This window comes from Sus scrofa, chromosome 7, assembly GCF_054392235.1.
Source record: "Sus scrofa isolate SSC_HxYL_T2T_F1_AM1 chromosome 7, Sscrofa_HxYL_maternal_Yorkshire_Landrace_v2.0, whole genome shotgun sequence".
NCBI lineage: Eukaryota > Metazoa > Chordata > Mammalia > Artiodactyla > Suidae > Sus > Sus scrofa.
In genome coordinates this window covers 109,945,271-109,964,842 of record NC_139389.1, presented here as the reverse complement: position 1 = coordinate 109,964,842, position 19,572 = coordinate 109,945,271, and the positions used below count along the sequence as shown (strand labels likewise).

At 42.6% G+C, this 19,572-nt stretch overlaps 1 protein-coding gene across 50 annotated transcripts in view; it reads right to left on the bottom strand.

Moving 5' to 3' along the window:
* The window catches only part of TTLL5 (tubulin tyrosine ligase like 5), a 309,203-nt gene that overhangs the window by 246,819 nt on the left and 42,812 nt on the right, over nt 1-19,572 (bottom strand). For all 50 annotated transcript variants that reach the window (XR_014811162.1, XR_014811164.1, XR_014811165.1 and 47 more), the window contains 3 exons: nt 12,663-12,764; nt 10,816-10,907; nt 9,529-9,636 (listed from right to left, as the gene is read on the bottom strand). Coding sequence is in view for 41 of the 50 variants with exons in the window: in XM_084969817.1 (XP_084825943.1) it covers nt 9,529-9,636; nt 10,816-10,907; nt 12,663-12,764 (302 nt within the window). In the remaining 9 variants the exon portion in view is untranslated. The remainder of the gene's footprint in view (nt 1-9,528; nt 9,637-10,815; nt 10,908-12,662; nt 12,765-19,572) is intronic.

The window sequence follows — 19,572 nt, the reverse complement described above, 5'->3', positions numbered from 1 at the left end:
ACGAACTGAACTCAGAGTAACAGTAAGACCTATTATTTAAACACCTCATGAGAAGCAGCCAACACATTTGCTTGACTATCTCCTAAATTAAGAGGCAAATTCCAAGACTCTCAGTTGAAAGGCTAAGAACCAATATTCTGGAAAGTAAGGGGAAAGAAAAAAACAAAAAACACCCCAAAGAGAGAAAATCACCCTTTACATTGCAACTTAATTTTCACTCAGGTGAATAAAACCCACCAGTGCCAAAGCATCTCAAAAGCAGCTCTCAATCTAACGTCTGTGCCTGCACCAGGCTTGGATCTACCTGCCGTCATTTAAGAGCGGGGTGTGTGACAGCCTTACAATGCAGTGCAAAGCCCAGTCACCTGAGAGGCTGGAACTGGGGGAGAGGATTGGGGTGAAAAAGAGAGCACGTGTATCAGGTTTATCTCTTACAACAATCAACTCAGCTTAATCAAAATCATTTGGGTCCTTGGCAGGCTACTAGAGTCCTTACAATGACCCTTTTAACTTATGCATGGTCTTTTCTGTGGCTATTAAAAGATTTTGAAATATTAATACTAAGAATATTAAACTTCCTCACCTTTTGTGCGTTTTAGTACCGTTGTCTGGAACTTAAAAATTCAGTATCCAGGATAAGATATACCAGTGCTCCCGTCATTAAGAGGAGCCCGCAAGCTAGGCTTTTCCAGTCCTGAGAGCCACTTTCTTTGTGTCTTCATCTCACACAAAGGCCAGTATTTTCAAAGGACTGCTGCTACTACTTTATACAACAAGGTTTCCTTGAGAAAATTTTCCTTGGTGAGATATATTTCCGTCTACCCTCAGCCCAGTCAAAACTAACATGAAAATGCGACGAGTGAATGGTCAGAAGCTTGACTCCACCTCCTATTTTACACTAGTGCCCTCATCCCCCTCTTTCTTTCAAGCAGCTTCTTGAAAAGCAATCCACCCTTAGCCACCTTAACTTTCTCAACGCCTATTCACTCCTGGACCCGTAACAATTTGCTTCTGCTGCCACTCCTTAATAATTGACTGCTCTCATTATGAGCCCCACAGACCGCCTTGCTGCTATAACCCCAAGCCTCTGAAACTGCTGACCACCTCTTCCTCATCAGAGCTCTCCTCTCCCTGGACTCCAGGACGCCGCTTGCTTCTGACTGTCCTCCTCCTTTCTCTCCTTCTTTCGTTCCTTCTCTTCCACCCAGCTGACCACTGGCAGGTGTTAGCTGGGTGGAAGAAGGCATTCTCGGGTCTCTTTCCTTCACAATTCTACTTCTCTCCTCGGCTGAGCCCATGTATTCTCATGCTGCAATTAATATGATGATGACGACGACATTCAAATCTCTACCTTTAGCCAAATGTCTCCCGGACACCAAATCCATGATTCTCAATGCCTTCTAGACATCGTCACTAGGCTATCCCACAGGTACTCAACACACAGCAACAAAACTCTTCTCCCAAAGTTTGGCTGCCCATTATTCTTCATCTTGGAAAACCCCATGCACTAAACTCCAAAGCCAGACCTCTCAAATCCAACACATTATCTGATCTCTTTCTCTCTTGGTTTCTCTTTAATCCAGTCTACTATATTCCTTTTCAAGGTAAAAATTTCTATATTTTAATATAAATGGACAGATCTTAAGTGTACTAGCTGATGAGTCTTGATAGTTGGATATATCATGTAACCCACACTCCTATCAACCCACACAGAACATTCCCATCACCCCAGAAAGATCCTCCTGCCTCTTCCTGGTAAATACCCTGCTTCCCGCTATCACATCCCAGGCAACTAGGATTCTTCTTCTTCATGGATTTTTTTTTTTTTTTTTTTTTGGCGGTGCCCACAGCATGTGAAAGTTCCAGGACTAGGGATGAAAATTGCACCACAGCAGCAGCCCAAGCCACAGCAGGGACAATGCTGGATTCTTAACCCACTGCACAGCCAGGGAACTCTCATTCTTATTTCTTCCACCACAGATCAGTTTTTCCTATTCTAGAGTTTTATATAAATGGAAGCATGCAGTGTATACTCTTTTGAGTCTGGCTTCTTTCATTTATCATGTTTTCGAGGTTCATCCATCTATCATTGTTTCTTGTTTTAAGATGGGTTTATTGCAGTATAAGTTACATACAATAAAATTCACCCTTTTCAATTGCGTCTTGACAAATGCCTATGGTTGTTTAACTACCATCACAATCGATACGTAGAACAATTCCACCACAAACGGCCTTTTCCCACTGTGCAGTCAATCCTCACTCCCTATCCACCAGCAACCACGGTTCCGATTTTTCGCCTTTTCCAGAAAGTCAAATAAATGGAATCACATGGTATGTAGCCTTCTGAGAGTGACTTCTTTCACTCCGCATTGTGCTTTTGAGACTTACCAATATTATCACACATATCAGTAGTGTAATTCATTCCTTCATTCTCAGCAGTATTCCATTTTATGGACCACAATTTGCTTACCCATCCAACAGCTGATAGACATTTGGACTACTTCCAGTTTGGGGCGATTATGAATAAAACTGCTATAAACATTCCTTTAAAGGTATCTGTGTGAACATATGGTTCCATTTTTCTTGGGTAAATACCTAAGGGTGGGATTGCTAGGTTACATGGTTGAGTGCATATGATCACTGCATACGTCTTATCTCCAAAGCATTTCCCTAGCACTAGTCTCTCCCCACTGCAGTCTCTCCATTTCTCCACATGGCCATCAGAATCAGCTTTCTATGACACAAACCTAACAGTTAGATAGAGACAGGCAGTGAGTAGCCTAGCAATAGACACTGAGGTCAGGTTGGCCCCTGGAAGATTTTAAGTTAGTCACTTCTAATAATGCTGTACAGTATTCCCTTTGTTATAATTCTGTCACACCAAGCTTTGGGTCAAGTCGTGATAAAAGTTAAAGGAAAAATGATAAGCTGGAGTTCCCATTATGGCTCAGTGGGTTAAGAACTCAACATAGTGTTCGTGAGGATGCGGGTTTGATCCCTGGCCTCGCTCAGTGGGTTAAGGATCTAACGTTGCTGTGAGCTGTGGTATAGGTCGCAGACGCTGCTTAGATCTGGTGTTGCTGTGGCAGTGATGTAGGCCGGTGGCTGCAACTCTGATTCTACCCCTAGCCTGGGGACTTCCATATGCCACGGGTGCAGTCCTAAAAAGCAAAAAAAATAAATAAATAAATAAGATAATCCTATTGTTCCCCTGCTCAAAAAACTCTGGTGGCTGTCTGTCATCTACAGGATGAATTTAAACATGCAAGTCCTTTACAGTTGGGCTCCCACCTACTTCCATAACCTTATCTTTCGCCACCTCAGCCACTGCAGGCTACATCTAGTTACACTGACCTTTCCATTTCATTTTTGACCTTTTTCACCTTTCCTGCCACATCCTGTCATGACACTGCATTTCACATGCCACGTTCCCCGTGCTAGGAATGGCTTTCCTTGGCTCCCCTAGGCACAGCCACTAACCCCTTGCATCCTCCAAGCGCACCTGAGTCACTACTGCTTGCACTGCCACGTGTCATTCCACGTCTGCTCCTCCCACCCCTCCTGGCAGGGGCCATGTTTCATTCATTGCTCTATATCAAACAGCCTGCACCAATTATCACAGCACTGTAAATCAGCTAGATGTCAATAAAACTTTAAAAAACAAAAATAAAATAAAAAGCACAAAGAGAAAAAAACAACAGCCTGAGCCATACAAACACACAGGAAGCAATCAAGAAATACTGAAAGAAAAAAGTAAGTTTTAAATTTAAAACACTACAATTTTTGAGAAAGACAAGATAATATGCAGCTAGTGTCCCAAAATAACCCTAACCACAAGACCTGAATTACTCATAGCAAAGCCAACAACCGTAAAGAGAAATTCCAGTTAAAAATTTTAAATATTAAGACATATTAAGGAAAAACTTAATAAAAGATGTTCTAGGAAGGGAGAAAAGACATTTTGATAGAGAAAATAATAATGCATCCAAGGCCCAAGAGATTGCTAAACATGTCACACCATGAGTTTTGGAATCGACCCACTAACCCTCCCCGGAAATAAAGTCCCAACTGAAGCTGTAATCCCTCAAACTGGAAAGTGCTGACATTAGCCAGTGCTTGATGTCAGTCAAATGTTATTCAATAAAGGAAATTCTTTTCACTTGGGCCTTGGATTGGAGTTGAAAATCTAAGGAGGAAGTTTTTCTCTGGGGTCCAGAAGGAAAAGTTAAAGAAAAGCAGATCAAAATCCCACAGGAAAATGAACTAACTAAAAAAAAAAGGCCAGAGCCAATTTGTTAGTTCATTCAATAAATCAATATGGTATCTGGCTACCATATGTAAAGGTAGATTTGAAAGGAATACCCAGAACTACGTACTGTTGATTAGAACAGAAAGAGTACCCCTTTTCAGGCCTGATCTGCTAAAAAGGATGATATCATTTTTCCTAAGATCTAGTTACAGGAGGGCAGAAGGAGAACCCAGGCTATGGGGCATGCCAAAAATGGCCGGACACATCAGAACTTGTCTTTATGTGGGTGGAAAATGAGCCAGAGAGACCTGGCTCTCAAACTTGGCTTTGTCATTTATTAACAGCATGACCTGGGACAAATTATTTAACCTCTCTGAATCTTTTTTCCTTGTCCATAGAACATGAGTAATAAATACCAACAAAACTGTTAAGAGGACTAAAGGAAATAACCAATGAAGGTGCTTAACAAACAGTTGGTACTGGCTACTAAGTCCCTTCTAGAGTAAACATCCCTTCCCATCTAAACAGGAGCATGGGATAAGCCAGAAAAGAAACTTATCTCAGAGTTCCCAACTTGTCTCAGTGGTTAACAAACCCAACTAGTATCCATGAGTTCATGGGTTCAATTCCTGGCCTCACTCAGTGGGTTGGCAATCCGGCTTGGCTCCTGCGTTGCTGCGGCTATAGCGCAGGCAGCAGCTACAGCTCCGATTTGACCCCTGGCCTGGGACCCTCCACATGCTGTGGGTGCAGCCCTAAAAAAAGACACACACACAAAAAAAGTTAAAAAAAAAAAAAAGAAAAAGAAAAAGAAAGAGAATTATCTCAAAAAAGTGGACTGTGTTAGATGACTTTCATCATTTTTTTGGTGGTCAAGTAGCTGACATCATAAAATGTATTTCTGCCCACTTTCATTTCTTCAACAAGTATTTATGGAGACCCCCGCTTTCAGAATGTCGGCCATCTTGACCAGCACGTACTCAACAAAACGGAGTGTACTGGGCATGGTTCGTCCCGAGCAAAGATGTCCCTGGTCTCCGACCTCAACAAGGCCAGTGTGATCACATCTACATGTTGCATGACAGCTGGTTCATATGCTCTCAGGCTAGAGAGGACCAGGGTCATAGCCTGTCACTTGAGCCATCCTCATACACGTACGTGAAACCACTGTCAGCAGCAGCATCTTTAAAGGATAGCTAGCTTCCTGTTGTTTTGAGCTGTTTTTTCTCCAACTGCTCAAAAAAAAAAAAAAAAAAAAAAAAAAGCTGCTCTCATAATCAGTTATCTCACTGCCATATTTAAAGGGCTGCTGTTTAAGCATATATTTCACATGGTACCACATTTGCACAATCTTAAAAAATTAAACTGTCAAAAGTCTGTTTTATTGGATGAGACATCAAAAATCCTACTGATCAAGGGCCCTGTGATCAAGATGAGCAATTGCCAAAACCCATCTTCTGACTCCTCTTCTCCAAGCTGAGCCTTTTTCATCCGAGTTCTCCCACTCACTAGCTCTAGAACCTGAGGCAAGAGTCTTCAGTTTCTTTATACAGACTCATTATTCTCTGAGATCCTTTTCAGATGTACAAATCTATGAAAAAGTTTATTAAAGGGCTGTTTCTGGTAGTTCGTGAAGGTCCCTAAGCCTACATTTAAATGCTATTAATACAATGCAAGAATTTGTATATATTATCCCCTGCAAAATTTACTGTGAGAGGAACAAACTTTTATAAATCTATACCTCAAGCACAGCAGGAACTGAGAAAAGTTAACTGCATAAATAAACCAAGGAATGGGAATCCTGAAGGTACCTGGAAACACAGCTGGACACTACAGGTGGTAGGGTGAGAAAGAAATCACAGGCCAGAAACATTTCAATACTAATGGAACGCTCCTGGCAAACATCCACATAATGTGGAAGGGCAGAAACGACCACCGAAGGACTACAGTGAACCCCATCACCAGACTACTGGCTTCCTCTAAAACACCAATGCTCTGTTCAGGCCAAATTCTTCTGGGAAGCTCTCAATTCCTGTTTACTCTAAAACAAATGAAAAAGACAAGAAAAAAAACAGATTTTTTTTTTTCCTTGTAGCTTAAACCCCAGGGGAGGTTGGGAACCAGTGGGAGGCAAAGAGATTCACACAAACATACACACGTACACACAATCATTTCTGGTGGGGGGAGGTTACTTAGACACACAAAATCCCAGGGCTGACAGGAAGGGGAATTAGAACCACAAAAGCCAAGAAGATAGTCAACAGTTTAAAAAACTCCAGATGCACTCAGTTTATTAAAACTGAACACAAGCAGGGAGGAGGGAAGTAGACCCGTGGCTGATGAAATAGTCTTAGGGGCTATTTCAGAGTAAGAGAAAGTCACTGCTTATTTCACATCAGGACTTCTAATGCCATTAAGGTCAAGAAATTCTTAAGGTTCCAAAAGGCATTCGGGTAATAAAAACAAAATAGAAAAGGAAATATTCAGAAGAGCTTGCAATGATTTCTAAATACACTGAGAGCTACTAGAAATTTACTCTCATAGAAGAGCCAAGGAGATGTGGAAAAGCAACTCACATTTGCTTTTTAATCCAATAAAGTTTTTGAAGTTGGAATTATACTTCCCATACCCTCTCCTCAAACAGCTTGCAATAATTCCAAGAGGTCCAGGCCCCTACCAAACCAGGTCCAGTGGGAAGCCTACTGTCAGGCCTTCAAAAGGCAATTCAAGCAGGTACCAACCATTCATTCAACAAACATTTCCTGAATATCCTCCAATAGGAAAAAAACACTTACATGTACAGGAGCAAAAACAAGGGAGGCATTGTTCGTGTCTTCAAGGAGCTTCCAGTCCAGTGGGGGAGAGAGACACGTAAATGGGTCCAAGAGGACATACAGAGGCCACTGCAGACTATGAATAGAGGGCAGGGGTTGGGGCATGAGGCTAACTCTGACTGGAAGATGTGGGGAAAATGCCACCAAAGAAGTGATACCTGACTTCGTCTTGAATAGATGTCAGTAATCTTTCATGTAAAGTAACATGAGAAATATATTTCAGACACAGGATAAAGCCGGTGCAAAGTCAAAGGGTTAGGAAAGGACCTGGTAGGTCCAGGGAGATGGTAAAAGGTGCAGGGGAGAGGGGAGACACAGTGCCAACTAAGAATTCAAGAAGATGAGCTCAGTCACCCCAGGTAGGAAGAGAACATCAGGGAACAAGTATGGAGCAGCCCGAGAGAGAAGACTCAACAGGGCACTTTGTACGGCACGGATTCCTGGAGGAGGCACATCAAACTATGTCAAACTATGTCTTAAAATATAAACAGGGAGGTTTCCGTTGGGACTCAGTGGTAACAAACCCAACTAGGATCCATACGGACATGGGTTTGATTCCTGGCCTTGCTCAGTGGGTTAAGGATCCACCTTTGTGGTGAGCTGTGGTGTAGGTCACAGATGAGGCTCAGATCTTGCATTGCTGTGCCTGTGGTGTAGGCTGGCAGTTGCAGCTCCGACTGGGCCTCTAGCCTGGGACCTTCCATATGCCGTAGGTATGGCCCTAAAAAGAAGAAAGAAAGAAAGAAAGAAAGAAAGAAAGAAAGAAAGAAAGAAAGAAAGAAAGAAAGAAAGAAAGAAAGAAAGAAAGGAAGGAAGGAAGGAAGGAAGGAAGGAAGAAAAAGAAAGGAGGGAAAGAAGGAAGGAAGGAAGAAAGGAAGGAAGAAAGAAAGAAAGGAAGGAAGAAAGGAAGGAAGGAAGGAAGAAAGGAAGGAAGGAAGGAAGGAAGGAAGGAAGGAAGGAAGGAAAGAAAGAAAAGAAAGAAAGAGAAAAGAAACTGAAAAAGAATGAAAAGAGTATAAACCGGAATGTGCAGAGCAGACAGGGAGGGGTCTTCCAACTGGATAACAGAGCTTATGCAGAGGCCCAAAGGCATGGAGTCCTCAGTGGTACCATTGGATTCTAAGGTGTAAGAGGGGAAAAGGAATTCTAGGAAAGTCAGTTGGGGTCAGATCCTTAGAGATTTTGAAGTCATATCAAGTGTCTATTTACAAGTTAAGCCTAGGGAGCCATTTAAGGGTTTTAGAAGACATAAAATATTTGCATGTTAAAAAGATACAAAGAGATCATAACCTCTTCCTTTCCTCTAGTTTTAGGTCCTGGTTTATCTACCATCTTCTATTCAGTGTCTCAACACTTCCCTTTGTTTAGTGCCCCTCAAGTACAGACTCTTGTGATAATAAAAAGGGCAAAAATTATAATGTCTAATTATAATTCCCAAAACACAAAAAACAATTTATGGAGTACAAACTAAGGGCGAGTCATGTACCAAGGGCTTTGCATACATTGTTTCATTTGATCTTCAAGATACTCTTAGAAGGCAGGTTCCACCATTACTGCCATTTTATAGTTGAGGACACAGGATTAGAGTAACTTGCTGAAAATCAGAAAGCTAGTAGGAGGTGCAAATGGGCCTCAAACTAAGTCTATCAGACTCTAAAGGCCATGCTCCTTCCTTCCTTGTTGCCCTGTCTCCTAAGCAAGCCATGACTTTCACACTCTTCCTACGTATTCCTTTAATTATGCCCCCACCAACGACCCTACTGTTTTACTAACACAGCCTGCCCGTGCTGAAAGCCTGGACAACCTCACAGATGCTCACACCAGCAGGCACTAAGGAGGTCCCATCCACACAGAGAGCAAATGTGCCTGGGCACCTCGGTGCTGCAGTCACAGCTAGTGGATCAGTGGGCAACAGGTCCCGTAGTTGTGATCTATTTCCTACTCATTCTCTGTGCAATCAGGGAATGGGGGGGGGGGGGACAAGGGGGAGAAGAAAGAGGGCGAGGGGGGACCCACTAGGAAGAAGACTAAAACAAAAAGGAGGAGTCATTGGAAAATGGGAGAAAGCACATACTGGTACCAGCCAGAGCTTCTTGGAACAGTTCCCAGTCTGGCTGCCAAAGAGCTCTGGAATATATTTGTTAGAGCTGGATTCCTGTACAGTCCGTTGCAGACTTTTTCTGATTGCACTCTGACAAAGAGACCCATGCCTTAGTGCCAATCCCTGCTTCCCACACAGAAAGCTAGTGAGTCCTCAGGGGACCTCCAACCAAGCTCACCGCTGACCTCTGAGTGGGACCTTCACATGCTACGTGAGCTCAGAAAGAAAGTCCACCACATGCCTCTGACTCCTGTAGAATCATTGAGCCTCTCTACCCCAGGACCCCATCCCAACTTCCCAAACTCCTTGGCACAAATCATATTAAGTTTCTTGAGTTTCCTTACCAAAACAACTGCTGCGATGAGGAACAAAGGTTTTACAGGCTGTGGCAATAGCTAGTTCAGCAGAGATTATGGTCTTAATGATCAGGTCTTCTACATGGGCCATCAATGCTACAAAGGAAGAAAAAACACTATAATAAGATGGATTAGGATGAGATTCCAGAACACAGTATACTTATAAAAGCACTCGTGCTCATGCAAAAAAGACTCCATGTGGCAGTCTTGCTAATAGGTGCTCCGGGAAAAGCAAGTCTGTGAATGGGGGGACCCAATCAAGAATGGAGGTGCTGGGAGAAGTACTCAGGTAGGACCCCATGACAAGAACAGAGACAGAATAGAAAAGGAGCCTCCGCCCTCACTCTCCTCCTCTCCCCCTTCCCTTTGCGGACTGCAATAGGCCTTCTGGCATACTCTTTTCCATTCTGCTCAAGGCTCAGCAATACTGTCCATTTTGATTCCAATCCTTGTACTCAAAGTGGACACTATCCATTCTCCAATTCAGCAACATGAATGAGAGAGATTGCCTTAGAGAAACTCGAATGCAGGGCCAATATGGAGACAGATAATTTTTTACATAAAAAGCTGACAGTAACTTTTTTTTGCTTTTTAGGGCCACACCTGAGGCATATGGAAGTTCCCAGGTTAGGGGACTAATTGAAGCTGCAGCTGCTGGCCTAGGCTACAGGCCACAGCAATGCAGGATCCGGGCCATGTTTGCAACCTACACCACAGCTTATGGCAACACCGGCTCCTTAACCCACTGAGCGAGGCCAGAGATCAAACCCGAATCCTCGTGGATACCAGTCCAATACACGATCCACTGAGCCACAACAGGAACTCCCAAGCTGACAGTATTATAGTTAGCGGTTCAACATTCAAGAAGGATACATTCTAAAGATTAAACAGAAAAGTTGTCTTCCAAACCAGAAACCAGAAAAGGGAATTGGATGGAGTTCCCTTATGGCATAGTGGATTAAGGATATGACATTGTCACTGCAGCACCCAGGTCGCTGCTGTGGTGCGGCTTCCAACCTGGGCCCAAGAACTTCCACATGCATGTCCCCGGCCCCCCAAAAAAGAAAGAAAGAAAGAGGATTTGGAGAGCCATGGTAAGCCCATTATTCTCCATCTCATAACAAGCAGGAAAAATTAACACCAAGAACAATGATCCCATTAGATAACTCAGCAACACTACTAGAATTAGAGAGAATGACTCCTGGAAAGAGACAATGGTAAAGTTACACAAAGTCAAAAAAGAAGTCAAAGGAAAAAAAAAGGCCTGGTACTCACCAGTTGTATCTCTGCCTTCCTGTTTCAGATACCTGAGCATAGCACTCATGCTCCATTTGTTCCCGTAATCCTCCACTTCCGGATCATCACAACTAAAACAAACGAATGGATCAAGGTCACACATGCCACTAGGCCTGGCTCTGGAAACAAGACTTTTACAAACTCCTCTTTCCCTGGAAGTCTTTAGAAAAATATTCCTTTTATTGACTTCCACGCACCCACTTTTTCTCAGTCCTTTCTGTAACGCATGTAGCTTGCCTTACTGAGAGGGGACGGGAAAAGGAGGTAAATTCCTTCTTAACCAAACAATTGTGCATCATGAAGGAGTAGAAGAAATTTGTGAAAGAATGTAAACAGATTTAAGAGTGGTTATCATACATTCATAGCTTGAAATGTTTGGGGATACTAACCTGGCCTATGAGGTAAATGTCACACGAGACCACAAAGCAATGCCAATTTTCAGACCAGAACTGAGTCTAGCTGGGCTAGTGAGTATATCTAGAGCAGTATTTTACTGAGCTGACCCAGCACAGAACTGCTCTGGCATCCGGAGTAAGCTCTCTCCTGTCTAATGACAGACACAGCTTTTGTGGATACCTTCTGAGGTATCACCCAAGAGAGCTCATTAGAGCCGCAAAAGGCGTAACGGAGAACACCACCACTGCAGCCACAAAGCGGCACACGGGGCAGAGTCCCCTGACTCTTGCAAGGGTCTTATAATCTGAAATTTGTGTTTTGCAGCCACCCTCTCATTCCCTACCATCAATTCCCCCCGCCCCCACCAGGGGCATCTTTGCTCATCTTCCAAAGCGAAGGATATTGTATCTTCAAGCAATTTCAAACACTGGTCAAAGGACCCTCAATGAAAACTATATAGCTTAGACAACTATGCCATCACTTCCAGATTCTTTCTCTCTTTCCTTGGACCTTCTGGGCACCTATTTTTAGTCTGAGTAGAAAGTAACTATTTGGGTTTCTTCTTTATTTTTCCACTTTCTGGCAAAATTATCAGGATGAAAGAAAACAGAGCAGAAAGAATATTTCCACACAGCTGGGCTGGTACTCCCTACCACTGAATCTTTTTCTGAGATGGCCTCATTTCTTTCTTTATTTAATTTATTCCTAACTCCCTCCCCAATCATAAAGTATTTCCTTAAGAAAAATTTAGGAAATACATAAAAGCACAGAGAAGGCGACCGATATCACCCACCCATAATCCCATCCATTAAAGTGAAGCACTGTTAACATTTAGGATATATCCTTCCAGTTTTCTTCCCTCCCCCACACCCCCTGGGGCAGGGGGAACAGCTTTAGCTGAAAGAAGATATATTGAAAAATAAAGTGAAACTGCAGGTCCTGTGTGGTAACCTGCTTTTGCCACCTGACAGTGTACAGTGATGGCCATTCTAGTCTCTGATCGTGTGGGCACATCCTTTGTTATTTCTTAAGGTTTAGTTCTTAGAAATGGAATTGCCGGGTCAAAGGGTACAAGTATTTTTGAAGCTTTTGATACATTTTGCCAAGTGCTGAAATGACCTAATTTCTTGACTTCTAAAAAGTTCCACATGCCTATAAAATTCCCACCCCTAAGTCAAGTGAGGGAAGACGAAACTTGGGAAGGCAGGCATTTGCTGGTAGATAAAGGGGACATGGTGACTGGGCCAGCAACAGAGAAGCAGTAGCAGATATGCCTCAAAACTACATTCAACGACTCTGACAGCTTTCTCGAAGCTACAAGGATAAAAAAGTAGAGCTCTCTCCTCCAGTGCAGCATGTTGACTCTGCACTTCTCCAACGCCTGCATCTCCAACTGACTTCTCTGGCTCCGGCTCAGGCAGAGCCAGTACCTGACATAGTCTCCGCTCTTCTTATTCACACTGTAATTGGTCAGGTGCATGAACTGGTTCCGAATGTTCTTGGCTCCTTGGTCATATCGCACGGTTGCAAACCTGACAGAAAGGACACAGGTTAAATGTCAAGAACAGGGTTTCGGGGAAATACAGCACCAGTGAGATATTAATAAAGGGAAGGTGCATCCTCCTCAGATCCTGAGTGTTTATTAAGTGCTAACTCCCATGCTAAGTGTTTCATGTATATCACATTTAATCCAACCTTTAAAGCAATTCTCTGAAGGAGATAATATTAAATCTAATTTTAAAAATAGATGTAAAAATTAAAATATGACCTGGGAGATTAAGTAACTTGCTCAAAAAAGAGCTGACTCCAGAACCATGATCTTAACCATGCGATGCTGCTTCTCTGATATAGAACCTTAGACTGACAGGGAGGATGAAAAATGAAAAAAAGTTATGCACCATCAGGGAAACTGTGTATAGGATGCTGTGGATGATGGGGCATCAGATGGTCAAGAAATACCTGAGGGCCCACACCTGAGTGCCTACTAAACCATTTATGGAAAATATTACGCACAAAGCAAAAAAAGGACACCATAACAATACACAGACTCAGAACTTGCATCCATAGAAAAAACTGAACTGATCCATAAAATTAAGAAAACAATAATGGCAGCACTAACAACATTACAGCATAGATATGAGCACACAGTAGATTAATTCCTGAATTTGGAATGAAGATAAAAGATAAAGGGATTAAACATGGAACCCATTGAAAATAAGGCAGCAATTTGATATCCTGGACTGTTGTCAAAAGAAGACCAAAGTGGACTTCCCATCGTGGCTCAGTGGTTAATGAATCTGACTAGCATCCATGAGGACGCTGGTCCAGTCCCTGACCTTGCTCAGTGGGTTAAGGATCCAGTGTTGCCATGAGCTATGGTGTAGATCGCAGACGTGACTCGGATCCTGCGTTGCTGTGGCTTTGGCCGTGGCTGGCAGGTACAGCTCCGATTAGACCCCTAGCCTGGGGATTTCCATACACCGAGGGTGCGTCCCTTAAAAAAAGAAAAAAGAAAAAAGAAGACCAAAGTATAAAATGTATGTGCCACTGAAGGAAGCAGTCGAGGAAAGAGAAAAGTTTCCAGTGATATTCAACATCAACAAAAGGACACTCGAGCCGAATGGTTATGGTAAATATCAAGCCCTGTTTACATACCACTATAACCGTATCACCCTCACGAAAGTCATTTTCCCAAGAGGCACATCCAAGTGTGTGAAAAAGAATCCTGGAAGGCCACAAGTTTACTTTCATATGATTTACAAATTATTTACATGTGCTTACTCAGACTATGAAGTCAATGTGAAATTTTTACCACATTAAAGGGCAGCATTTAAAATTTTTCCTCTTCTCTATTTCTTCTCACTCACCCACTCTCTCTGCTCCCTAACTCCCTGTTCTAGAAATATACAAGAGCCAAAGAAAGAAAAGTGGGAAAAGAAAAAAACAAACAAACAAAAAAATAAACAAAAACCACCCCAAACTAAAATAAACAAACATGAGGCCAGGAAGAAGGATGTGGACAAAGAGAAAATGTTGACCAAGCATATGTGGCTAAGGGACAAGAGTTTGATAAGTTTCATGTCTATGCTTGGGAAGGGCCCCAGATTTTCCAGAAGCTTCTAGTAGTTCTCCCTTAACTTCAGCTATGTCACTCCATGGTGAGTAAACCTTATTTATATATCCCAATCCTCCTTCTTCAGAGATTCTCCAATCAAGCGGGAAACAGTCATTCTCTGAATTCTTGTGAAATGCGAAGGGGGCCCATGCAGGCCCCACAGAGGCTGCCTGCCTCAACCAGACATTACCTCACAGTGACATACCTCCTGCCATCTCTCCCCCAAAATAATGATTTAGAGGGAAGGAAAAGGTTCTGCTTCAGAGAAAGAGGCTTTTCATCTCTTCTAAACATGAGTACCTGATCTAATTTGGTCAACAACGTGAAAAGGCTTAGGGGCAAACTATAAACTGGTATCCAACACATCTGTCATCTTTCCTCTTCCTAGTCTTCCTTTTTGCTGGGGCATTTATATTCTGAAAATCAGTAAGGACAACATTATTAATGTTACAGTTCTACAGAGAAAAAAAAAAGGTAAGAAGTAAGAATTAGAGAAAAGGAGTTCCCGTCGTGGCGCAGTGGTTAACGAATCCAACTAGGAACCATGAGGTTGCAGGTTTGGTCCCTGCCCTTGCTCAGTGGGTTAACGATCCGGCGTTGCCGTGAGCTGTGGTGTAGGTTGCAGATGCGGCTCGGATCCCGCGTTGCTGTGGCTCTGGCATAGGCTGGTGGCTACAGCTCCGATTGGACCCCTAGCCTGGGAACCTCCATATGCCGTGGGATCGGCCCAAGAAATAGCAACAACAACAAAAGATAAAAGACAAAAAAAAAAAAGAATTAGAGAAAATAAAAACAGAAAACCTCAGTTCAGTGGAAATGGCACCCAAAGGGGCCGAAGTGCTGCACTGTTTCAGTCCCCACATAGAAGGGAGAAGAGCACGGAGAGAGGAGAGGCAGGTGTAAACACTCATCCCTCCCCCCAGTCCAGGAGGAATCTAATGGTTCTCACTCAAATCTGTATCAAACAGACCATATTCATCTCTGGTCACCATTTTCCAACATTTTTTTCTTAGTTTCTAGATCAGAGGTTCCACTAGTCTCAGATCTGGCCTACTAATCAAGTTCTGATTAATTCACAAAGATTTTCTTGTTTTTGTTTTAAACTTGAATAACTTGGCCAGATTTTTTTTCCCCCTGCTGTGGCATGCTGTCACTTGAGGTGCGATCTCAGTTCCCATACCAGGGACTGAACTAGGTTCGCAGTGATGAAAGTGGCTAGTCCTAACCTCTAGGCCACCAGGGAACTCCCATTTGGCCAACATTTAAAATTCAGATGTTCCTTCCTGAAGCCTGATGGCAGCCAGGGCCCATGTGAGGAAGTGGTAGACAGCATGGGAAGGCAGCCCAGTACAAGGAGGTTATCCAAGCAGGGTGGTGGCCCCACAGGGGGCCAAGTCCACACAAGGAGGACATCTGAATGGAGGGGTGACAGGGAGGTCAGGAGAGCCGCTGCATACAATTGAGTAAATAAATATGTTGAAGATAATGGAAGTCAGATTTCTCACTTTTGGAGAAAAGAAAAAAAACATGAAAAGGGAAAAAACTAGTATGAACCCTATGGTTTTGAGCTAGAATTGGAGGCATGAGTATGAACCCCTGCTCTTCAACACAGTGACATAGAAATAAATAAGATGTAAGTTTGTACGTGTAATGTATACGTACATGTAGGTATATCCACACACACGCTTTCTAGGTCTCTCCACTGCGAGGACCTGAGAACAGAGACACCCCAGAACACTGACTGTTTCTAGCACTAGATCTCGATTTCTCAATAGTATCTTCCATTATAAGCAACCACTGCTCCTTGGAGAAAAGGGCTGATTCAGGGCTGGGGCAGAAAAGAAGATGAACCTGAAATTTCCTGTGCTCAAAGAATAAGGGGACAAGTCAAAAGGACACAAAAGCCAGCTTAAAGGGGCTGCCATTGGCCAAATCTGGGACAATTTGGGCATCGAAGTAAATCATTACAGTAAAGGATTATAACCCATTACATAACACAAGAATCCTTAAGTCCACATTGGTGGATATAAATAAATAAACAAGATGGAAAGAAAACTCCTGGGAGTAAAATGCCAAATACTAAAAAGGAATGATAGGACTAGAAAATCATCATCTGATGATGGATTAGAAAATCACCACCATGGAAATAATTCATCCAGGCAAGAAAGGTCAATACATACTAAAATTACTGGGTGAAAATGATGAAGGGTGAGATTTTGCAAGGTCTCAAAGTATCTCTTCATAAGATATTAATTGCAGAGGGGACAACAAAGTAACTTTGCAGTGGAGAAATCTGGCAGATATCCTCGTTTTTTAAAATTATATAAATTATCTTTATTAATTTTGTTTTTTTATGTAGATTTAAATTAAATTCTGGGGTTACTTGCTTTCAGCCTGAAGAACTATTTTCAGTATTTCTTATAAGATGGATCTACTAGAAACAAATTCTGTTTTATTTTTATTTGGGAAAGTCTTAATTTAACCTTCATTTTTTTTCTCTTTGTTTAATTACTTAATGAATTTTATTACATTTACAAGTGTACAACAATCATCACAACCAAATTTTTAAAGCAGATATCCTCTTAATCAAGCGGTCAAACACCACTAAACAGTTATGTGCCATTCGAAATCAGGCAATGAGAACACAGCATCGCTTCCGTAACATCCTAGGCAAAAATATTTACTGTGAATCTCATTATGAAAAAAAATCAGACAAACCCAAATTGAGGGCCATTCTACAAAATGACTACCCTAAATCTTCAAAACTGCTGAAGTCATAGAGTTCCACTGTGGCTCAGGGGAAACGAACCCAACTAGCATCCATGAGGATGACGGTTCGATCCTTTGCCCCACTCAGTGTGTTACGGATCCGCATCGCCATGAGCTGTGGTCACACTTACAGCTCGGATCCCGCGTTGCTGTGGCTGTGGCATAGGCCTGAAGCTGTAGCTCCAATTCGATCTCTAGCCTGGGAACTTCCATATGCCTCGGGTGCAGCCATAAAAAAAGAAAAAAATAATAATAATGAAGTCATAAAAGTCAAGGAAAGACTGAGTTAATGTTTCAGAGCAAAGAGACTAAAGAGACTCGGCAACTAAATATAACATGTGACCCTGGATTTGGATCCTTCTGCTATAAAGAACACTATCAGGACAGTTGGTCGAATTTGAATGTGTCTCTAGACAAAATACTATTTTTACAGGTTTTCTTTAACTTTGAAATGGTTTCAAAATTAAACGTTTAAAAACAAAAGTAAGTTTCTCAATAAAAATCTAGATTTTTCAGCCTTAAAAAACCAGAAGATCTGGCAATACTACCTATCTTAGTCCATTTGGGCTGCTATAACAAAATACTATAAACTATGTAGTTTATAAACAACAGGAATTTAGTTCTCATAGTTCTGGAGGCTTGAGGTCCAAGACTAAGATGCAGGCAGATAGACAGCACCTTCTTACTGTGCCCTCACAGGGCAGAAAGGGTGAGAAATTTCTCCAGGGCTCTTTTATAAAAGGGCACTAATCATTCACGAGGGCTCCACCCTCATGACCTAATTACCTCTCAAAACGCCCACCTTCAGGGAGTTCCCGTCATGGCGCAGTGGTTAACGAATCCGACTAGGAACCATGAGGTTGCGGGTTCAATCCCTGCCCTTGCTCAGTGGGTTAACGATCCGGCGTTGCCGTGAGCTGTGGTGTAGGTTGCAGACACGGCTCGGATCCCTCGTTGCTGTGGCTCTGGCATAGGCCGGTGGCTACAGCTCCGATTGGACCCCTAGCCTGGGAACCTCCATATGCCGCAGGAGCGGCCCAAGAAATAGCAACAACAACAACAACAAAAAAAAAACAACTCCCACCTTCAAATAACACCACCTTGAGAGTTAGGATTTTAATATGTAAACCTGGGAGGTCACATTCAGATCACAGCACCACCATGCATCACAGACTTGTTGCCACTGAATAGTAAATGCCCTTTAGATGGTACATGTGAGCTCTGGTTCTCCAGTCTCCACCTAGCCAGCTGTTTAGTCAATGTCCTTGTGAACACTGAGGTTTGCGATTTGTGATTTAGATCTTCACATTTCATATTTCATCCTAGTTAGGTCTGAAAGCATCAACACAATTCTTTTATTAGAAACAACCTAAAAGTGGTAATTCTCTACTAGCTAGCCCAGGACCAAGTTTGCAAATACTTCTCCTAACACACATACTGAAATTTACATGAGGAATTGAGTCTTGAACCACCTCCTTAATGAAATCAAGCTTTAGGAAAAGCTCTCAAGACAGAATTTCATAGCCTTGACCTTTAAGCCTAAAAAGGGGGGGGGGGGGCAGGGAGAGGGAGCAAGAGAGAGAAAGAAAAAAAAGGTGGGGGGGAACTCTACTTTTTTTGCCAAATCAGAAACTCTGGGTACTATTTCACAACCTACTGATGAGTAGAGAACTATACGTCCATTTTTTTTTTTTTTTGGTACACACTAAAACATATTAGATTATCTTTATTCTAATAGACAATAAATTCTTTTTATTTTGCTTTTTAGGGCCACACCCATGGCACATGGAGGTTCCCAGGCTAGGGGTCAGTTAGGAACTACAGCTACAGGTCTATCCCACAGCCACAGTAACATGGGATCTGAGCCTCATCTGCAACCTATACCGCAGCTCATGGCAACGTCAGATCCTTAACCCACTGAGCGAGGCCCGGGATTGAACACGCATCCTCATGGATACTAGTCGGGTTCATAACCCACTGAGCCACAACAGGAACTCCTCTGACAATAAATTCTTAAATCAAAAGCTGTATTTTCTTTTTGCTTTTGAATGTTTCTCAATGAGAATGAAGACAATGGTAATAATTTGTCTAAAACTCTTGAGTGAGTGAGTGTGTGTGTGTGTGTGTGTGTGTGAAGGAAGGGTCTCGCTGTTAGACATACAGTAGGTACCTGACAGGCACTAAATGAAACCACACCTGAGTTGCTGGTTCAGGAGCTCTACTACATGGACCTCAAACGGGAAGGAAAACACAGTTAGTGGGGTCCTTTCACCTCTCCTTTGTTCTATGAACACGAGACCACAGTCAGTCCCTGAGAGTCTAGATGGAGGATAGTTAAACCACACATTTATTCTAACAAACATTCACTGCAAACACACAAAGTAAGGGGAGGGCAGCTCTGAGGAGACCCTGGCTGTGGCGGACACGTTATCTTTCAGCAGGTGTAGCCATTCAGA